This window comes from Pelophylax lessonae (genome assembly GCF_965119305.1).
Source record: "Pelophylax lessonae genome assembly, chromosome: 1".
NCBI classification, from domain to species: Eukaryota; Metazoa; Chordata; class Amphibia; order Anura; family Ranidae; genus Pelophylax; species Pelophylax lessonae.
Window position 1 is genome coordinate 289,497,305 of NC_138768.1, and position 23,137 is coordinate 289,520,441.

Genomic DNA, 23,137 nt, shown 5'->3' on the forward strand with positions numbered 1-23,137 from the left:
TATGTGTTATTGGGGGGCCACTGGTCTATCACACCAGTTCTACAAATAATTGGCCAGGGAGTTTGCCACTGTGTGTAGTGTTGCTGCAGAAACGCTCAGTCTCACCACCACACCTGTCACAATGCTTGCACAGTGCACAATAATACTACTAATCCACTATAATATGCTTTCTACAAAGTATATTATACTGTTATCAACCCCCTCCCCCACCCCCCCCCCCTTTTTAGTGCACTGCACAGCAATACCAAATAATTTGCAGCCCTTTAAATGACTTTTGTGGACATTGACAGAGCGATTTGTGTGTGACTGCAGCCGATCTCTAACTGCCCCTAAAGCAACCACTGGATATATCTCCCTATACTAAAGAGACTGTAATAGACCCTAAAATGACATTGGAGCACTTTAAATTACTTTTGTGAACATTAACAGAGCAATTTGTGACACTGCAGATGACGATCTCTAACTGCCCCTACAGCAACCACTGGATACCTCTCCCTATAGTAAAGAGACTGTAATAGACCCTAGAACGACATTGGAGCACTTTAAATGACTTTTGTGGACATTGACAGATCGATTTGTGTGTGACTGCAGCCGATCTCTAACTGCCCCTAAAGCAACCACTGGATACCTCTCTCTAAGTTCAAACGATACTAGACCTATACCGAAATACCAGCCCTCAAAAGGACTTTTGTGGACATTGACAGAGCGATTTGTGTGTGACTGCAGCTGATCTCTAACTGCCCCTAAAGCAACCACTGGATACCTCTCCCTAAGCTCAAAAGATACTAGACCTATACCGAAATACCAGCCCTGAAAAGGACATGTGGATCTTCACAGCGCTATATGTGTCTAGCAACCTCTCCCTGATGAGCACAGCAGACCTCTCCCTACATTGGCAGAGAGCGGAATGTGAAATGGCCCCCAGATCGGGTCTATAGGGTTTATAGGGTAGGGGGACTGTCCATGTGCTGGAATGTTTCAACTGGCTGTCCCGTTCCACCTGACGGCTGTGTCACGGGTCAAAGTTCTCCCCAATGTAAACAAATATGGCCGCCGCAAACAACGTCATGTGTCCGCAAATTTGGCGGGTAGCGAACAAGCAAAATTCGCCGTGAACCGACCGCCGGGCGAACCGCAAGGCCATCTTTACTCTTGGTGTGCTTTCAGTCAATTTATTTGGCCAGATCTGGTGTTACTTGTAAAATAGTATCTTTCATTTGCTGGTAAAAATGGAGCATGGACCAAACACGTGATACAAAAATATGAAGAGAACCAAAGAGAGCCGAAGTTCAGACCAAAAAACTTAGTAAGAAGATCAAATATCTGGTACACAAATTAAATCACAGAGCAGGAAACAGGAAACAGGGAACCTTTAGAGAGTCAGGAAGTGACATCAGACTGGAACCAGAAGTGCGCACTCCACCATCTTGGGAATAGGAAATTTGTTCCTATCTGCCAATTTAAGCAATACTGGTCTAAATAAACGATTTTTAGTGAGATGTTCTGCACTATTTAGTTTTTATTCTTCCCATGTGTCTTTATGCTACCTACCATGGGGAAGTGATCTGCCTGAAATACTGGATATTTTGAGCAAATCCACCTAACCCTTTGTTTTAGAGGGCAAGCTTGGTAAGTTGTTTTGTACATAGGGGAAGGATAACATTCATGTGAGGGAATAAGGGAAAGTCGGTTTTGCACAAATCTGAGTATTAATTAGCATGAGCACAAAGACATAAAAATATTAATTGGTGTGAGTATATTGCACTATTGTTATTTTGTTTTGCATAAAAAATGTGCTCAAGGAGGCTTGCAAGATTTGGAGGAACATCTTTGGAGCACCGCGCTGTTGTGGATTGATGTGCAATTGGAAATTTATGTCTTCAGTGAGGATATACACAAAGAGGGAATAGAGGATGCACATAGGCACATGGTGTTAAATGGCATGTTGTCAACTTGTCACATACAGTACACATGTGAGCATATTTTGAGAGAATATTTTCTACCCTCAGCTCATTTGTTTACATGCAGATGCTGGCCATACATCTGTCACTTGTGACGGAAGTAGTGGTGACTGAACATTGTTAGGAGGTTGATCGTGGCTGGCGGCTGAAGGAAATGGCCGCTTGAGAGGAGAGCTCCGTGCCAATCCGCCAGCAATCCGCATCATCCGTGACGAAGGACGGCGATCCACGATCTGGTGAGGCAGCCCTTTTTCCCCTTACAACTGCCCGGAACATGGGGAAGCGAAAAAAGGGTGGCGGCCCCCGCAAGTTAACAGAGTTTTTTTTACTCCGCCAGCACCCCGACATCCCAAGATGGCGCCGTGGCCTCTCCACGGTGCCGTGATTCCACCAGCCCGGGCTCCCAAGTCCGGAGGGATGAAAGTAGGGCAGACTATAGATCCCAGCATGGTAGCCCCAGCTCCTCGAGGAGCCGTACTCCCCACCAGATTCCCCAGAAATTGGCTCCTAAGCGCTCTGAGGCCCACACCTATGCCGGGGACAGACCAGGCCTCAACCTCTCAGACAGCACCCTGGAGTTTCATGATAACATCCATGACTTGCCCACTACAGGCCAACCGCTGAAAGATACTATCATGAAAGACATGCTGATCACCTTTCAAGGCTCCATGCAGAGGGCTCTGATGGAGTGTGTGTCCCGCATGAAATTAGAGCTTGGGGAGGTGCGGAGTCGGGTGGACCAAGTGGAGCACAAGATGGTGGAATTCACTACTGCCCATAATGAACTTGTGGATGCCCACAATGATAGGGATGAAGAGATGGATATGCTTAAATGCAAACTTGCGGATCTGGAAGACAGGTCCCGCAGGAACAATGTCAAGCTGCGGAGGGTGGCGGAGTCCATCCCGCCATCAGAACTGCGGAACTATGTCCAGCGCTTCATCCAAGACCTGCTACCTGATACCCCGGCCGGGGAAATCACAGTGGATCGTGCCCACAGGCTCCCGAAGCCAAGATTCCTCCCTGACAAGGTGCCCCGCGATGTGATCACAAGAAAACACTTCTTTCACATCAAGGACGATTTGATGCGCTTCGCTAGGCAGACTCCCACCCTTCCTGAACCCTACACTGGCATTGCTGTTTATGCAGACCTGTCACAACATACCATGCAAGCCCGCAAGAAACTTCTTTCCTTGACTAAACTTTTACGCAACAATCAATTGACATACTCCTGGGGCTTCCCAACCAAGCTCTTGGTGACAAAAGATGGCAGAACCTATGCGATCAAATCACTGGAAGAAGGTCTTCTCCTGGCTAGGAAGTGGGGACTTCTCCCCCGGATGGCAACCTCCCTGCTGAACCAGCGAGACCCAGCTGGGTCGCTCCAGAATGGCGACAAGTTAAACCAGGTTGAACTTGCTTGGCTGCCCTGCCTTAGGCCCTCAAGGCCGTGTGGATACTCTTTCCCTGCAGTGATTGCAGGCATGGCTGCGGAGAATTCACTCCCACCACTGTTATGCGGACTGTTTCGCATAAGGAGGTTTACCTCCGTCATCTTTTTAACTATTTGACTGTTTTTGTTGTTGTCCTTTTTTTTTTCAGTCTCTTTTCTTTTTTTCTTTCACCACCGCCTTCCTACACCATTGGAATTGATGTCACTGCTGGAACGTCACACCACTCGTGGCTGCTTTACCGGTATGAACCTCGTTGTACACGACTCCGGCCCGGACTTGGCACAGCAAGTATATTGTTTATACCCTGTTTTGGTCTATGCAAGTCATTGCTACTAGTACCCATCTCCCTCACACTATGTCCCTATGGTGCTCAACTTTGTCTCTTTAAACGTACATGGCCTGAACAGTCCCTTTCACAGGAGGACTATGTGGCGGGACGCTAGGACTTTGAAAGTGGACATCCTCTTTATTCAAGAGATGCACTTTATTGCCACAAAGCATCCCCGCTGTACAGATAAACGTTTCCCTCATATCTTTACAGCTTCAGGTCCTAAAAAACGAGGAGGGGTACTTATCGCTATCAACAGCTCAGTTGCTTTTCAGTTGCAGGACTCCTATGAGGACCCTAAAGGAAGGTTCTTTATTCTGAACTGTACTTTAAACAATGCTAAATACACTTTAGTTAATGTGTACGCTCCAAATTCGTGGCAAATTTAATTCCTGCATTCACTTTTAAAAAGGTTAATGCGCACAAACTGGGCTTCCTACTACTGGGTGGAGACTTTAATTGCATACCTGACTCTGCCCTAGATTGTTCTAACCCACAGAAGCGTCCTAGACCTGAACTCCGACCATTGCTCCATGAGTATGACCTGCATGATCTGTGAAGATGCCTAAATCCTACGGACCGGGACTATACCTATTATTCGGCTCCCCACATATTCTAAAATTGATTTGTTTTTGTCTGATGTTACCTTGGTCCCTCATGCTATTTCGGTGACTGTACATACCATGACATGGTCTGACCATGCTCCGATCTCTCTTCAGTTGGAGGAGCGTGTTAAAACTACCCCTGTTCATCTTTGGTGCAATAACACGTCCTTGTTCTCCATACCTGCTCTGAGAGATCGTTTGCATCGTCAACTGGTGGACTATTTTTCCTTGAATGATCTGCCTGACACGGATGTGTTTTCCCTGTGGAACGCCCACAAGGCCTTCAGCAGGGGAATACAGCTGCAAATGGCTGCTAGAGAAAAAAAGCGTAAGCTGCAGGCCCTCAATAAGCTGTTGTCGACACTTAAAACCTTAGAAAAGCAAAATAAGTTAGACCCCAACCCTGTGACTACGTCGGAGTTACTCCAATGTAGACAAAACCTTAAGACACACCTCATGGAAGAAAACCAACTCCATCTTAAGAGGACGCAAGCTACTTATTATTCCCATGGTAATAAAGCTGGGAAGTTCCTGGCCAACTATCTCCGTAAAAAGCAGGCAAGCACTAGACTAGCCAATATTAAAGATCCCTCCACGGACACATTAGTTTATCACCCTACTGAAATTGCCAATGCGTTAAGTAATTATTATACTAATCTTTATAACCTACAATCGGACCCTGACACTACACAGCCCTCCGGGAGCTCCATATTGGAGTTCCTGAGACCCTTAAATCTTCCAGCCCTTTCAGGGGAGGTTCTGCGCGGGTTGAATGAGCCGATTACCGCGTCAGAGATTTCTGTGGTGATCCGCTCGTTGCCCGCGCACAAGTCTCCAGGAGCAGATGGTATGTCAGCGGAGTACTAAAAAGTGTTTGAAGACATCCTAGTCCCACATATGCTCCCTATGTTCAACGCAGTTCTTTCTTCCAAGCTGTTTCCCGCAGAGATGCTGGAAGCAGTTATAGTTGCCCTGCCAAAACCTGGTAAGAAACCAGACACTCCTGCCAATTTCCATCCCATTTCGTTGCTTAATAGCGATATTAAAATCTACGTGAAAATTCTTGCCAACCGGCTGGCCCCCATCACCCCTAATTTAATCAACCCAGAACAGGTCAGATTTGTGAAAGGCCGCCAGGCCCCAGACGGCACACGTAGGATGCTTAGTTTGCTTAAACTTGCTGTACAGAGGGGGACACCAACAGCCTTTTTGATGCTTGATGCTGAAAAGGCTTTCGACCGCATACACTGGGTTATTTAAAGACTATTCTCCAGCGGTTTGGTTTCACTGGCCCTATCTTGTCAGCAATCACAGCTCTCTATACCACCCCCTCAGCTTATGTCTATACGTCAGCGGCAATGTCCACGAAATTCCGTATCACCAATGGCACGCGCCAGGGGTGCCCCTTATCCCCCATCATATTTACGTTAATGATGGAGCCCCTGGCATAGGCCATTAGGCAACACGACGGTATCAAAGGCATCACTGTGGGAGTCAAGGAGCATAAGTTCGGATTGTTTGCTGACGATGTAGTCCTCACCCTTACCTCCCCGGCCACTTCACTTAAATTTGCATCTGAACTTTTGGACTCCTTTGGTCGTATCTCCTTTTACAAACTCAATGTCGCCAAATCCTCTTGCTTGCCCTTACATGTACCCGCCTCCACTTTACGGTCGCTTAAAGCCTCGTTCCCCTTTAACTGGGTTAAAAAACGCTAACTTACCTCGGGATCACTCTCACTTCCCCATCAAAAGACACATTCAAGCAGAATTATCTTACTCTCTTGCCTAAGATCAAATCAGATCTGGAACACATTGCTAAACATGAGCTCAGCTGGCTAGGCAGAGTAACCGCTTTTAAGATGCAAACTTTGCCAAAATTACTTTATTATTTTTGTACGGTACCGGTCCATATCCCGATGTCCTACTTTAATTCTTTAAATAGAATGCTTCGCCACCTCCTATGGAAGGGTAAGTTAGCCAAAATCCCATTTTCAACAATGCTTCGTTCAAAAGAAATGGGGGGTCCTGGCCTTCCCAACTTACGCGATTACTATCAAGCAGCCCTTCTGGATCAATTACAAGCTTGGTTTGAGCCCGCCACGGATAAACTGTGGGTTTCCATCGAAAAGGTGATTCTCCTAGGAAGGGATCTTGCCTCCTTACTGATGGCTACTACCCTAAATAGACCACTATATTACTCCAGTTTCCCATCCATATATGCTACTCTGGAGGCCTGGAGGGCTGTTTCCTCCCGCCTCCAGAGTCACATCACTACTCATGATGTAGAGCTTTCCCTAGCCATGTATGGGTTCCTAATTCCGTCGTTGAAAATCCCCACGGGAATTGACCTTCAAAATACCTCCTACCGACTCTACCTTGCACAAGCTAATAGGTCCCATTAGTATGCCAATGCCCAACTTAAATACTATCATATTAGCTATCCTGAGACTACCTGGACCCTGCCGTCTGCGGTATGTCAATACCTGACGTCACGACTACACAAACCAAAAGGCATTTCATGGCTTTATACCCACTTACAAACCCAGTCTAAACCCAATAAAACCACGAGTATGCTTAACTGGGAAAAGGATCTTCAGGCTAAATATACCCCTAAAAAGTGGGGACTAGCCTCGCTCTCTATTCTCAAAGCATCCCACTGCACGAATCATTGGGAGCTGGCCATGAAACTTCTTCATAGGAGTTACTTAACCCCTGTACGTTTGAACCGCATGTTTCCTCAGTCCTCTGACTTGTGCTGGAGAGGCTACGACGGCACAGGTACCTTATTACATATTATGTTTGGTTGCAAATGCCTTTGTAGTTTTTGGAACGCTGTGGCCAGACTGATAGCCCAAGTCACAGGATTGATTTTCTCAATTAAAGCAGATCTTGCGATCCTGAACTTACAAATTGATAGTTTTCCCAAACAATACAGACCAATTATAACTCATATTCTGATAGCAGCATGGCTAGCTATCACATCTAAATGGAAGTCACTTGAGGCACCAAATGTCACGGATGTAATTAGTGCAGACACACTGCTCCTATGAAGAATTCTTCGCCTTTCGCATGGTTCTCTTAAACGATTCTCAAATGTATGGTCAGCCTGGTGTGAGCAATTCTCGAAAACACCTCCTAACTAAGGTGCAGCTCGAGTTCTTACTGTTTTCTTGATGATGATTAATCACTGACATGTTTGGTGGTTTTTTGTACTTTTCTTTTTTTTGGTTTCATCCCTTCCCCATCTTTCTCTTTCCTTTTTTTTTTTTTTTTTTGTTTTATTGTTTGTCTGAACCATTCTTCTACATTTCGTGCTGTTGTTTTTGCACCTTGTTTTCTCCAATGGTCGACTACTGCCTAGGTGTTCACACCTTTCACCCGTGACCACCACTAGGTCATCACTTTCCTGTGGGGAATGCTCCCTGGCATCTAGGTGGGACCTAGACGGGGACACAGTTATTGCTCCCGCTGGGGGTGTCCGTACCCGGGTCTCACCATGAAAAATCCTCAGGGAACGCTATGGGACGCATTTGCACCTTGCTGCTCCGGGTGGCAGCTTATTTGTCATTTAGTTGCCTTATCGATCTTATGTTATTTGTGATTACCTGCACTGGACAAATGTATCGATTGACGTATGAACACTGTTATCTTGTCTTGTTTATGCATTGTCCGACTGTTGGACACTTTGAATGTTTGTAAGCTTCTATTTACCTTGTTTGAAGTTTAATAAAAACTAATTGAAAAAAAAAAAAAAATTATTGTGAGTGTATATTGCAGCACTAAAAAAAATAAAGTAAATAACATAAATAGAACATAAAACCTTCCTAACTGCTACTGGACCCATGTGGTACATTACCCCCGCTATCCCTGTCATGTCGCCACCTCGGAAAGTCACATCTGAGGCTCCAGGGCTGGAAAAATTCTGGAGAAAAGACCCTGGCCCGTCAGTGGAAGATGGCGCCTCTGTGGCTGTTTCAGTGTAGTTGCTGCGGTTTTCCTTAATGTCTTACCATGTACCATGTTCCAATTTGTTTTGAACTGGGTTATACCATGATGTTATGTTTTCATCCCAATAAACTTTGTTTTTGAAAAAGAAAAATAATGTGAGAGGTTAGTACGTTTTTTAAATAACATTGGTATACAGTTTTACACTATGTTTGGGGTTCTGGTCCTCCTTATTTCTTATGGCTGATCATCTTGCGTTATTGGATATGATGTTTTAGTGACCATATGTGGAGGTGGTACATGTTCCCCACCAGATGATTTTACTCTTACACAAGCCTACTGTAAGTAACTCTTTTTATGTACAAAGAGTACACTCTAATAAGTGTTCTATATATTTGAGGTGGTGGAGGTTTATAGAATTCCTTTTACCATATTGCACACGTTTGGACTTTTTTCCTCTGCTTAGGACTGATATTTTCATAATTTGTATTATAGTTTTTTATTTATGGTATTCACTTAAATTTTTTAGTGTGGCATTGTAGACTCAATTTATTGTACACAATAAACTAAATATTTTTTCCAGGAGCTATTTGGATCCGATAGTATGATTTCTAGTGATGAGATTCTGGTTAATGTTATTGGGCATCACTCATTGGAACTAAAAAGGATCTAGATCACTGGACAACCTGATGATTGGTGAACATTGTTCATGTCTTCATGTTTTATTTAATAAAAAGCTTACTATTTACATTTTTTGTAAATGTGTTAGAAGCGGGATCATGTGCCCCGTACTGTTCACTTGGGGGGGGGGGGTATCTGGGGACCCTATATTCCAAAGAGGGTTTCCAGTTCCTATAAGTTCCCCACAAGATGTGAGTATGAGGCCTTTGTCCTCTTAACGTGGAGAAAAAGAGGTTGATTTACTAAAGCCAAGTACGCTGCTTACTTTGCAGGGAAAGTTGTCCTTTGCAAAAAATGTACAATGAACAGTCTATTTGCCTTTAGTAAGTCAAACCCAGGCTGCCTTGCATGTGGCCTAGTATGGTTCAGGAGTGGGGTCTTCATGATTGTGCCCCCCTTCCAGTCTAGTCAGGTTGCAAGCCTGGATAAGGGTTTTTTTTAATAAATAAAATTGAAAATAGTGTGGGGGTCCATCTTAAAATTTATAAAAGACCCTTATCCAGGCCAGGAAAAGGGGTCAGTGAGCATGTGATCCCCCCAGAACAAAAATAGGTCATATGCCTTCAACATTGCGAGGATACTTAACAAGGAGTAGTTGTGCCTCTGTCCTTTAACATCTAACAGTAGAAGTGGCAGCGGGTTGTCATGTAAACAGGTCAATGGTATTGTTCACAATTATTGAAGTTGATCTATTTTGCTGAATGACATGATTTATATTGGACACACACTGTTTACTTTTTTATTTATTTTTTATTTAGTGAAAGACTCTTTCATTCCATATATATTTGTATTTACTATTTTGTTTTCTTTGAATAAGTATTAAGGGGTACAATGTACATATACATTCATGTAGGATGCGATGATATCTAGGAGCCCCTTTATTCTAATGGGTGCTTACAAATTCTCATAAGTTTCTCTTCACATCCCCACATTCCTTTTGGGGGACAGAACACCCTTGTCCTTCAACACGTGGAGCAGGTACCTTGCAAAGAAGGAGGCTTGGCTGCCTTTCCACAAGGTGCCTTTTCAGTGTTAAAGGCTTGTAGCCTATGGTTCTGGGGGGGAAGGGGGAGCATGCTTGCTGCCACCCCCTTTTTTGGCCAGCCAGGTTGTATGCTTGATCAAGAGTGTTTTATGGATATTTGAGGATTCCATGCTGCTTTTTAAAAGGTCCAGTACACAATTTTAAAATGGTGAAGGATCTCTCTAAGCGTTCATAAAATTCCCTTATCCAGGCATGCAGCCTGGCTGGCCAGGAAAGCAGAGACAGTGAGCATGCAAAGGGTGGTTGCAAAGCGTTCCTTCTTGCAAAACATCTAATGCCCATGTTGAGAGAATAAGGGCCTCATCCATGAGTGTGGGGTCTACAGGAGGGGACTTAAAGGTCTCATCTAGAATAAAGGGCCCTCAAATCATCACCCCCACATGTGAAAAAGTATAGGGTACATAGTAAATCATAGAAAGAAGACATTGATTGTAGTTCTTGTTTTCTCAAGTTTGAAAAATGTCTGAACAGCATTTTGCAAAAAATAGGATAATCGAAAACAAGGGAAACATACATCTCCTGTGTTTCCTTTTGGGAAGCATTCAGTAATCCAAAAAGTACTTCCTTTTATATTGATCTTGCATTTGTTTTGTAATTAACTTCACAGTGCACTGGAGTCTGCAAAGGAATTACAGGTGGCAGATCCTGTTCCAAAATCTGTCTAGTAAGAGTTTACCTGAAAGGAGGCAGAGACAAAGCAGTCAAGCTCTACGCCATCTTGGATGATCAGAGAAATAAGTCACTAGCTAGATCTGAGTTATTTGACATTCTAAACATTAAGGGCCCCAGCAGTCCTTACTCCCATAGGACCTGTGCAGGTAAAGTGGAGATGGAGGGGAGAAGAGCTGATGTACTACAAATCAAATCTATGGATGGTAAGACATGCCTACCTTTACCGATCATAATAGAGTGACTTAGCGTTGCTGCAGCAATACTACACACAGTGACAAAAGCACTTATAATGTATTATAACTGGTGTGATAGACCAATGCCCCCCCAATACCACATATTAAAGTGGGGTGTTATCTGAGTAAACTTTTACAAGTATATTTGTGTCCTGCACCAATATTGCCTCATTTGCTGTGTTAAGTTTGGTACACACAGTGCCAAACTCACTGGCCAAATTTTTGAACTGGTGTGATAGACCAATGGCATCCCAAAACCACAGATTGAAGTGGGGTGTTATCTGAGTAAACTTTTACAAGCGTATTTGTGTCCTGCAACAATATTGCCTCTTTTGCTGAGTTAAGTCTGGTACACACAGTGTCAAACTCACTGGCCAATTTTTTGAACAACTGGTGTGATAGACCAGTGGCCCCCCAATACCACATATTGAAGTGGGGTGTTATTTGAGTAAACGTTTACAAGTGTATTTGTGTCCTGCAACAATATTGCCTCTTTTCCTGTGTTAAGTCTGGTACACACAGTGCCAAACTCACTGGCCAATTCTTTGAACTGGTGTGATAGACCAGTGCCCCCCCCCAATACCACATATTGAAGTGGGGTGTTATTTAACAGTATCATTTTCTAAGATTGTATTTTAGTCCTGCAAAAATGTGGCCTCTTTTGCTGTGTTAACTGTGCTACACACAGTGACAACAGTTAATGGCCAATTATTTGTATAACTGGTGTGATAAACCTATGCCCCCCCAATACCACAGATTGAAGTGAGGTGTTATATAACAGTATACTTTTCTAAGATTGTATTTTAGTCTTGAAAAAAATTGGCCTCTTTTACTGACCCAAAATGAGTAAGTAAGCAAGCAAAACAAGTAAGGAAATAAGTAAATGAGTAAACAAATAAACAAGTAAAAGCCCCCATGGGAACATGGGGGGTACTCGGCAGTAGAGAATCACCGCTCTAAAGGAAACAAGCAGAGTCTAAGCAAGCTGTCAGCCAAGTGAAGAAGCTTTACAAGGAGGTTGATCCAGACTTACGAGCAGAGGACGGCGCAGAGGTGCGCATCCTTTTGGAGGGCTTTTTGCACCATGAGGGCTCCGGTTTGAAGGTGAAGATAGGAATGCAATCATGCCATCCCGGGAGGTCTAGAGTGGGAGGCCCATCTCTTGGAGGAAAGCAGGAAGATCCTCAGGAAAGCGTAGAGTGGCAGAATGCCTGTTCTTAGTGGCGATGAGACAAGCCGGGAAACCCCATCGGTATGTGGAGCCATCTGCCTTGAGTTGCTCTAGGAGAGGCTTTAGTGCCCGACGGCGCTCCAATGTTTCTTTAGAGAGGTCAGGAAGGATTTTGAGAGAAGCACCATCAAAGTCAATGACCTGAGTGCCGCGTAGTTTAGACATGATGGCGTTTTTGTCTTCGAAGTAGTGCAGGTGGCAGATAACATCCCTGGGTAGGTCAGAGGATAAGTTATGGGGCCTGAGTGCTCTGTGCGTATGGTCAAAGCGCAAGGGGTCAGTGGGTGCTCTCCCTAGGACAGAATTAAAGATGCCTCTCACCGTGGCTTCAAGATCATCATCTCTGGTAGCCTCAGGCAGTCCACGAATACGTAAGTTATTCCACCGGTTGCGGTTTTCAAGGTCCTCCATCTTATATAATGTGGCATGGTGGGCAACCGCCAGTTGCATAACTTTCTCCTGTAATTCCCTGATGGAGTCCTCCTGTGTGTCCTGCCGCCGCTCCGTGTCTTCTACTCTTGTAAGCAAGTGAGACCTATCAGAGCGGACCGCAGTGATCACCTTTTTAAGTGACCGCTCCAAATTATGAAACATGCCCCCAATCTCTTGCTTTAGGCCGTGAAGTAGGGAAGACATATCAGATGTGGTAGTAGAGGGTGGCTCATCCAGGTGGTCAGAGAAATAGGAGGATGCAGGGTAGTGCTTGCGCGGTGATGCGGTGCAATCGGAGGGCGCCTTACCCGACTCCGAGGCTTCGGCCCTGCTCCCTTGTGCATGGGAGCCCAAGCTCCCCGTGGATAGGAAGCGCTTAATGGACCCGGAGTTGGGGGGCTTGGATGTCGATCCCTTCCCAGACCGTTTGCCCGACATTGGATTGTAAGTTGGGGCCTTAGAAGGCATTGCCAGGGGTTAGTTCACCGAGATGATGCCGGAGCTCAATCTAAGCACGTCTGCTTGCCGCCATGCAGAAGCCACGCCACCCGTGTGGGCTTTTTTAATGTGTTCGTTGCTGACAACAGTGTTGCCATCTGCAGCCTTTGCAGTCAACACATAATTTGCGGTAAGCCCAACACTCACCTAGGGACAACCGCATTAAGAAGGCACCTGAAATTCCATCACCGAGCCCAGTGGGAGCAACACCGTCATAACCCACAAAGCCACACTCCAGGGTCTCACCGCCCAGCCTCTTCTCCTTCTGCTCTCTCCTCACATTTGTCCTCCACTCCACCTTCCATGATGCCGTCGTCACGTTGTTCTGGAAAAAGGCAAGCTTCTGTGGCCCAAATGTTGGAGTGTAAAAAAAGGTGTCCGACAGGTGTCCGACTACATCGGGTTAACGGCCGATGTGGACGCTCTGAGGAGTGATGAACCCCTGGACAACTGGGTGGGCAGGCTTGACCTCTGGCCAGAGCTTGCACAATTTGCAATGGAAATGTTGGCTTGCCCCCCTTCCAGTGTCCTGTCAGAAAGGACGTTCAGTGCAGCAGGGGGGATCGTGACCGATAAGCACACTCGCCTAGCTCATGACAGTGTAGACTACCTCACATTTATAAAAAGGAATGAGGCATGGATCTCTGAGGAATTCAACACGTGTGACCAGTAGACCATGTTTCATTGAAATTCCTCATGCCAGGCCACAAATATCAGCCAGACCGCCATCCATGCACAGAAATTCTTGGTCCTTGGCTTTGCTACATACAGCTGCATAAAAGGCATTTCATGTCCATTGAATGGAACATTTTTGGGGCCTTTCAGGGCCGACAATTATTTTTTCTGTGAATGCCTAATGTACCTCCAGCCATCAAATACTACGTTCTTAGCTTTCAGTTAAACCCATGTGGGCTAATTTGTGGGGCCTATAGAGGCCGACGCCTGCTTCTGTATCCTGTGAATGCCTAATGTACCTCCAGCCACCAAATACTACATCCTTAGCTGTCAGGTAAACCCATGTGGGCTAATTTTTGGTGCCAATACTGGCCGACACTTAGTTCTGTATCCTGTTAATGCCTAATGTACCTTCAGCCACAGAATACTACATTCTTAACTGTCAGGTAAACCCACGTGGGCTAATTTTTTGGGCCTATACTGGCCGACACTTACTTATGTATCGTGTGAATGCCTAATGTACCTCCAGCCACCAAATACTATGTTCTTAGCTGTCAGGTAAACCCATGTGGGCTAATTTTTGGGGCCAATACTGGCCGACACTTACTTCTGTATCCTGTGAATGCCTCATTTTTCAGACTGGAATTGAAAATCAATGGGTCTATAAAGGTTCTGCCAAATTGTGGAATGGATGCGGACCCATTTTACAGATGTGTGAATGGACCCTATATGTATTAGACATGTATTTACTGGCTGCTGTCAGTTCTGGCTGATTTATGAAAAAAAAAATAATAATTTTTTGCTGTAAAAAAAAAAAAAAAACTTAGGGCAACATTTCAAATTGCAATACTTCTGTAATGACATTGCCCATGTGCTGGGACTATTTGTGCACAGCTAGTACGTCTTTTGTGGCTGCAAATATGATCTAAAGGTTTTTAAAGTTCGCCTCCCATTAAAGTCAATGGGGCCCGCCACGAACTTGTGGTTCGCTGACTTTTGAGAAAATTTGCGGCTGACATTCGCAAACCGCCCCAGCCAATGTTCGTCCATCACTATTTACTTCCCTAAGACACAAAAGGAAACCAGAAATGAGAAAACACTTCTTTTCCTTCATGGAGAAAATATTCCAGAATGGTCATGCTGAGAAAGCCCCAAACCTCAAAGACTCAGAGGAATGCTGGTACTTACTACTTACCTATATTTGGAGTCTATCACCCTAGGAAGCCAGCACAGATCAGAGTAGTGTTCCACTCCAGCGCCAAGCATGAAGGTGTCTCCCTAAATGATGTCCTTTTCTCTGGCCCTGACCTTAACAACAGACTGTTCCACTTCCGTAAAGATTCAGTTGCATTTATGGCAGACATACAACAAGTGCTCCATTCCTCCTTGTTAAAGAAGAACACCAAAACTTTCTAAGGTACCTTTGGTTTAGGGACAACAATCCCTCTGGAGACATCACAGAATACAGCATGAGGATGCACATATTTGGCAACAGCCCTTCCCCTGCAGTTGCTATTTACGGCCTCAGACACTCTGGAAGAAACGGCCTCAGACATGTGGAAGAAAAGCCTTTTACCTGTAGAGGTGTCCTGTCTACTATAAACAGCCTGTATGATCCTTTAGGCTTTGCAGCCCCTGTTATCATCTGGCATAAAGCACTACATAGAGATTTAACCTGTGAGTCATTTGACTGGGACGACCCTCTCCTCACTGACAGGAAGAGCCTATGGGTAGAGTGGAAGAACTCACTAACAGCTCTATCTAGCCTCAAAGTTCCATGCCCATATGCCCCCATGTAATCTACAGAAGTTCAGATGCAAAGACTTTGTGTGTTTTCAGATGCTTCTGTTAAAGCAATTGCTGCTGTAGCCTACCTCAAAACCATAGACATTAAAGGACAATGCCACATAGGGATTATGATGGGTAAAGAAAAACTTGCACCACTCCCCGAACACACCATTCCTAGATTGGAACCTTGTGCTGCAGTATTAGCTATAGAGCTAGCGGAACTAATTGCAACAGAGACAAACATAGAAATTCAAGAAGCTGACTTTTACACAGACAGTAAAGTAGTTCTGGGTTACATCTACAATGAAACTAGGTGTTTCTATGTCTATTTCAATAACAGAGTGTTGAGGATAAGGAGGTCCACCCGACCAGAACAATGGCATTTTGTGCCTACAGACTGCAATCCTGCTGACCTAGCAACCAGATTTGTTGAAGCCAGCCGCCTCGAAAGTACTTCATGGTTCACAGGTCCCACCTTTCTGCGCAGTCCCGACAGCAACATTAATGACCATGCCACATTTGATTTAATTGATGTAGACAAGGATCCAGTGATTCTCACACCTGCCGTATTACTTACTCAAAAGACTGGCCTTGTATGTGCTCCAGCTGAAGAATTTTGTGAAAAGGACCTTTACAAACATCAGTGGAGACAAGTACAAACCCTTGCCAATACCTTCTGGAGTCGGTGGAAGAAACAATATTTCTCTACTCTTCAACCAAGGAGAAAGTGGCGCATTGAAAAACCTAATCTTGAACCTGGTGATGTTGTGCTCATGAGAGATTGCCAGACACAAAGGAATGAGTGGCCACCAGAGTACTGCCAAGTGAGTATAAGCGTGTCCGTAAAGTTGAAGTCAAGATCTTTCAGCAGAATGAGGCCAAAGTATTTTTAAGACCAGTGGCCGAACTTGTTCTGTTGCTTTCTGCAGAAGACTCTGTTAGTGACGTCACATGAAGTCAGGCAGGGAGTGTTCTGTCCACCAGACTTTATTCAGTATACTTGTGTTTATGTTGTTTAAAATAACATGTTGGGTTTTCTTGATTCCCACAAGTCAGTTATATGCAGAATGCAGGCGCCATCTGTTCCTTTTTAGTATAGCTTCAGTTCTGCAATAACTACATATTGTAAACTCAGAATGTGTTAAATAAAGTTGTTAGGCACTAGAGCATTCTGGGTAGGATTTCCACAGGAAGTGAATCAGCCACCATTTTGAGAAGATACAGCAGGGCAGCAAGACGTGTTTATCTCAATCTCTTGCCATCACCCCTGAGAGAGCTTAAAAAGTGAGTTTTTGTTATCCCATCCTGTATTATAGATCATTGTTTCTTTATTGTATGCAGTTTTGTACTGATTGATGTTTATTTTTATCAATGTGTAGTTTCACCTGGCTTGTTCTGATAAATTTGAGATCAAAGAAATATGGTATCTGAAGTTTATGGAGCAGGAAGGTTTAACTCTCTGTTCTCTGTTCTCTGTTCTAGAGACAGAACACTGATTAATTTCTTTGCAGAGCTGCATCAGGTTTTTCACTCTCCAGTTTTAGTAAATCAACCCCATAGAGTCAAATGATCATTTGTGTGAGGATTTTTGGAAGGTGAAAAGATAAAAAAAATGAAATACACACATTTAGAATCAGGTGTTACAATTGTACCAGTTTGTTTTCACTTCCATATGACAATTGAGATTTTATGCATAATGGCCATTGTGTTAGTTCAAAAATGATTAATGTGTTTGTTGTGTCAACTAAGCATGTTGTCACAGCACATACTGTACACTTAGATATTAATTGGCACATACCCTAATAGACAAATGCATTTTAATCTTTCAATGATTGGTGCTTTTACCAAGGCAGTATTATGTTCATATCTCTTATTTTAATATATTTAAGTATTTAAGGCTCTGTTCACACCTAGTGCGACTTGTCATGCGACTTTTGACACATAAGTCCCATGACAAGTCGCAGCCCATTGATTTCATTGGCACCCATTTTGATCTATGTGACTTAAAGCACAAACAAATGGCCACTGCCCCATCTATAACTGGCACATGGAAGGGCAACGCATGCAAAACAAAACCAACTTACTGACCAGCCTGCAACCAACTGAATTAACCTGTCTAACAGTATGTGTTAAAAAACACTGGTTTAGCTTGCACACATTTGCAAATACATTCATAAGCTGCAGAGCCAATCCATGGCACCCCAGTATTATCTGAAGTCATAACTCTAAATTTTGAGAGCCTCCATAAACGGGACACATGCATTATAGAGGATAGGCAAAGGGCAGGTGAGCCTGGAGGGGGTCCACCCCTCCTTAAAGGCACAGGGGCACACTGGTCACCCAGCACACAGCACACTGCTTCAAAAGTGTCCAGTGCATCCTCTCACCAGTATTCCAACAGCATAAACAAATGACCACTGACCCCAGTTATAACTGACCTTTGCAGCAAAATGCACATGGAATGGCTTACCAGCCCTCTGCCTATCCATTATAATGCATGTGCTTCTACTATGGAGGCTCTCAAAATTTAGAGTTAGGACTGCAGATAATACTGGGATGCTGTGGAGTAGCTCTGCAGCTTATGCATGCATTTGGAAACATGTGCAAATTAAACCTCTGTTTTAACATATACTGTTGGACAGGTTAATTTGGTTGGTTGCAGGCTGGTTGGTAAGTTGAGCCAGGAATTTTCTTTAGTTTTTGTTTGACATGTGCTCCTTGCTGCCAAGGCCAGTCATAGGTAGGGCAGTGGCCACATGTTTGTGCTGTAGGAATACTGGTGAGGAAATGCACGGGACACCTTTGCTGCCATTGTGCTGTGTTTTGGGTGTCCAGTGCGCCCCTGTGCCTTTAAGGGGGATGGGCTCCCTCCAGCCTCACTTGCCCTCTGCCTATCCATTATAATGCATGTGCTTCTACTATGGAGGCTCTCAAAATTTAGAGTTAGGACTGCAGATAATACTGGGGTGCCGTGCAGTGGCTCTGCAACTAATGCATGTATTTGCAAATGTGTGTAAACTAAACCCCTGTTTTTAATGCATAGTTAGACAGGATAATTTGGTTGGTTGCAGGCTGGTCAATAAGTTATGAGACTCAAAGTTGCAGTGACTTTGAAAAGGTTCCTGCACTACTTTCATGCTACTTTGATGTGACTTGAGTGCCAGAGAGTGTAGAGATGCACTCCAAAGTCACACTGGAAATCATGCAACTTTGGAGTTGCACTAGTGTGAACGGAGTCTAACTCATGATGGTGTGCATGCTTTCCAACATGCAGAGGATGATGGAATGAAGTTATAGTTAAAATTTACCTGAATGAAAAAAAGAAGAAAAACATTTTTAGCCATTACCATAATAAAAAAGAGAAGTAAAAATGTATTAAAATATATTAACCGCTTGCCGACTGCTCACAGTATATTTACTGCGGCAGTCAGCCCCTCACAGGCAGAGTGACGTAGGTCTACGTCGCTCGCCTGTGAGGCTCTGGGGAGCGAGCGCGCGCCCGCGGAGGCGCGCTCCCGCGCGGTCACGGACCCCCCCGCGCGTGTGACCAGCGGACCCGATGTCCGCCGGTCACTCGGCGATCGGCGGGGGAGAGGGAGAATGTCAGGCAGCTTGTGTAAACAAGCCACCTGTCATTCTCCTCGCTGTAAAAACACTGATCACATGGATCTACTATGTAGATCCGTTGATCAGTGTCCTTACAGCTCAAGCCACAGCCAATCACAGTAGAAAGCACACCCCTAGGGACACACACAGCCCCTCCCTCCCAAATAAAGTTAACCCCTTCACTACCAGTGTATTTTTACAGTAACAGTGCATATATATAGCACTGATTACTGTAGAAATGTCACTGGTAACCCCAAAAGTGTCAAAAATGTCAGTCAAGGGTCCGATCTGTCCGCCCCAATGTCGCAGTACCGCAAAAAAAAATCTCAGATCGCCGCCATTACACGTTAAAAAAAAAAACACCAAAAATGACAGAAATCTTTCCCTTTGTTAGTAAACGCAATAACTTTTGCGCAAACCAATCAAAATACGCTTTTTGCGATTTTTTTTACCAAACATAGGTAGCATAAAACAAATTGGCCGAAAATTTTAAAAAATTTTGATTTTTACATTTTTTTTGGGGGAATTTCATATAAAAAAATGTGAAAAATATTGTTATTTTTGCAAAATGTACGCTCTTTTTTTGTTTATAGCGCAAAAAGTAAAAATCGCACGGGTGATCAAATACCACCAAAAGAAAGCTCTGTTTGTGGGAAAAAAAGGACGCCAAATTCGTTTAGATACAGCGTCGCACGACCGCGCAATTGTCTGTTAAAATCACGCAGTGCCGAATCGCAAAATACCCCCTGGTCGTTTAGCAGGAAAATCCTCCGGGGCTTAAGTGGTTAAATAACACTTCATATTACCTTTATTAAATATGTTTGCCATCTTAGTGTATATAACAATTTTTCCAAGTACCCAAGCGCTTTTTAATGGAATATTTCACTTCTTTATTTCTTAAACAGTATATAAGAGGATTAAGTATAGGTGTTATCACAGTGTAAAAAACTGCAACTACTCGATTAAGAGTAAAAGAAAAACTTACTTTTGGTCTAACATACATAAATATAACAGTACTATAATAAATAAGCACAACAATTAGGTGGGATGAACAAGTAGAAAAGGTTTTTCTTCTATTGTTAATAGGTATATGTAAGAGTTTTGCAAAAATATATAAATAGGAAATCAAAGTCACAGAGAAAGAAAATAATGACACTAGGGAAGCACACACAAAATCTAACATATCAATTAGGTATGTGTCTGCACAAGACAGTTGAAGTATGGGGGGAGTATCACAATAGAAATGGTTAATATTATGACCTCCACAAAATGGAAGCTGGGAGATTAAGACAATATTTGGGAAAGTGGTCACAAAGCCTCCAATGACTGCAACTACACTAAAACAGTAGCACATGGTATTATTCATTAGAGTTGTATATCGCAGTGGTTTGCAGATGGCCAAGTAGCGGTCATACGCCATGACACCAAATAAAAAACATTCTGTGGATCCCAAGAAAAAGAATAAAAGCATCTGTATTATGCAACCAGGGAAAGAAATATATCTCCCATGTGGAGTTATAGTGGTGAGAATCTTGGGCACAATTACAGAAACATAGCAAATCTCCAGAAAAGAGAGGTTACGTAGATAATAATACATTGGTGTGTGCAGACTTCTTTCTATCCATGTAATAATGATGATTACAAAGTTACTCAATAGCGTTAACAGGTATGATATCAGTAGGAGCAGGAAGCAAAAATATTGCAAACGAAGAGAACCAGGAAACCCCAGAATTATAAATTCACCCACTTTGCTTTGGTTGACATGCATCTAAGTGAATCAATAAGAGTGGAAAAAGCATGATGGTAATGTTAATTATTATACGTTCAATGAAATTCAGTTTTATACACAATAGCCCTCAGTTAAAAGGGTTGTGGTGGGCTGAGTACAAATGTTTACATTATGATTTTAGCTATCATTGTGAGCATCTTTCCAAAAACAAAAATTGTTCGTGCTTGTAATACAAAACATCAAAAAATATATCTCTGAAGAAGTGATCTATAAAACTGACAGTCAATGTATGTATGTTTTATCTTTTTGCCTGCCCAATCCATTTGATAGTAGTGTAAGGCAGACTATAGATTATGCAACTTTATTTTCTTTCACCATGGGTGGAAGGAAAGAAAATTGTTTGATTCCCCCATCAATTCAGTCAGTGTTGATATGGGAATCCCTCCCTCAGTGCTATTGTGAGAGACTTCCCTGCCAGCAGAACACAATGATTAGTGTTGCCAGCGTGGGAGCTTTCCCTGCCAGCAGAACACAATGATTAGTGTTGCCAGCTATAGCTGGTGGCACTAATCATTCAAGAAAAACCTGACAGGCTGGCTGTATGATAAATCAACTTGTATACAAAGCGAGTATTCATACATGGATTGAAATTTGACTTGTCCCTGCTCAACTGGCCAAATTGCGATCCATGTATGACCAGCTTAAGAGTGGTGTTCAGAAGTACTAAAAAGTTACCCAGAAATTATCAAAAGAAAGAAATAATCTAAATGCAGATGCTTGAAGCTCATTGTTTGCCATATCTTTTAGATCACAATGGAGAAATAGGTAATAGAAATGCTTTCAATACTATCTTTGGAAGCACAGTGTTAAGCTCTATTGAATTGCAGCAATGGTAGTAATCCTGCACTATGAGATGAAACACTAGTTTCCTGTAAAAGATACCCAGAAATGGAACTGGTAGGAGCTTCAAAGAAACCCTTTATTGCTTAGCAAAAGAGCAGATAAAGCACTGTGCCTAGTGTGGTGTATTCTGTTGCTTGTAAAGATGTAAGTTCTAGGAGATCCCCCCATACAGGGGGTGCTCCTGGGGAAAAAGTTGCAAAAGAGGACCATCAACGGTGTAAATGGTCCTCTTTTGCAGCTTTCTCCCCAGGAGTACCCCCTGTATGGGGGGATCTTCTAGAAATTACATCCTTACAGGTTTATGCAGTTGCTAAGGTACCCGGTCCCACTGGACAGAACGGTGATCTACAATGGAGTACCACCATTGCCCTTTAATGGACTGTGGACTTCACATGTTTTTACTTTTAAGTATTCTGTTGCTTGCCTTCTATTTCTCCTCTGCATGGGGGAACTTGCAGTGACAGAATTTCAGTGTAGGCAAACTTTTGGGTAAAAACAGTTTTTTGAATAGTAACCTCACTATTCGTTCAACCTCATTGACCAGGGGTGCTTAGAGGTGTGAGCCCTGTAGAAATGATAAACTTTCTTGGCTCCTAAACCCTCTATCTATACTGTTTGGAAAAAAAGTATTTTAAATCTACTTGAGTAGCAAATGTCATATAAATAATGGTCAGTAGTGGTAGTGCATCGTGATGTTAACTATCCTTAACAATCAGTTACCATTCTGAGAGTTCAAGTGCCATTTTGGTAGAGGACTGCTTTGTTGTGAAATTTCAGCAATTTCTCCTTTCAGATTAGCACCAGCAGCATATATCTTTCAATATTTCTAAAACAACACAAATTACACTTTGCCCTGAATAATATTCTGACTTGTAGGATGTTTAATTTGTGCACTGTTATTGATAACAGTCAGAAAAGAATCATAAGGTCTTTTTTACACTTATTAAACAAATATTACAAAATGCTTCCAATGGTATATTTAACATATGTAATGCTAAAATTAGCAAATAAGAGAAGTTTGTTGTCAGGATCTACATGTTAAGACTTAAGTGGGTTACACACAACTCTTTTTTTCCATTTAGCAAGCAGGCTAAATGGAAAAAGAAATCCTGAAATCACACAAATTAAGTTTTCCAGCGGGTCCAGTGGATCCACTGGGTCTGTTTGACAGAAGTCAATCTAACCATTGGAATAACGATAGGGAGGGTTATACACAGGTCAAAGTTTTGCCAATCCCTGCCACCATCAATTAGCTTTTTATGTGGCAAGCACAGCTCAACCTATCTTAAAAATATAACAGCCTATGAAAAAGTTATTATAGTTACTTAGAAACTGATATCAGCATAAAT

The 23,137-nt window shown here is 43.2% G+C and overlaps 1 protein-coding gene across 1 annotated transcript; it reads right to left on the reverse strand.

Moving 5' to 3' along the window:
- Positions 1–19,985: 19,985 nt before the first annotated feature.
- Positions 19,986–20,924, reverse strand: LOC309544345 (olfactory receptor 6B1-like; the record flags this gene model as incomplete). The annotated part of the gene is made up of 1 exon (XM_082243246.1): positions 19,986–20,924. One exon carries the CDS (start codon positions 20,922–20,924, stop codon positions 19,986–19,988), a length of 939 nt encoding a protein of 312 aa, XP_082099372.1.
- Positions 20,925–23,137: the final 2,213 nt, after the last annotated feature.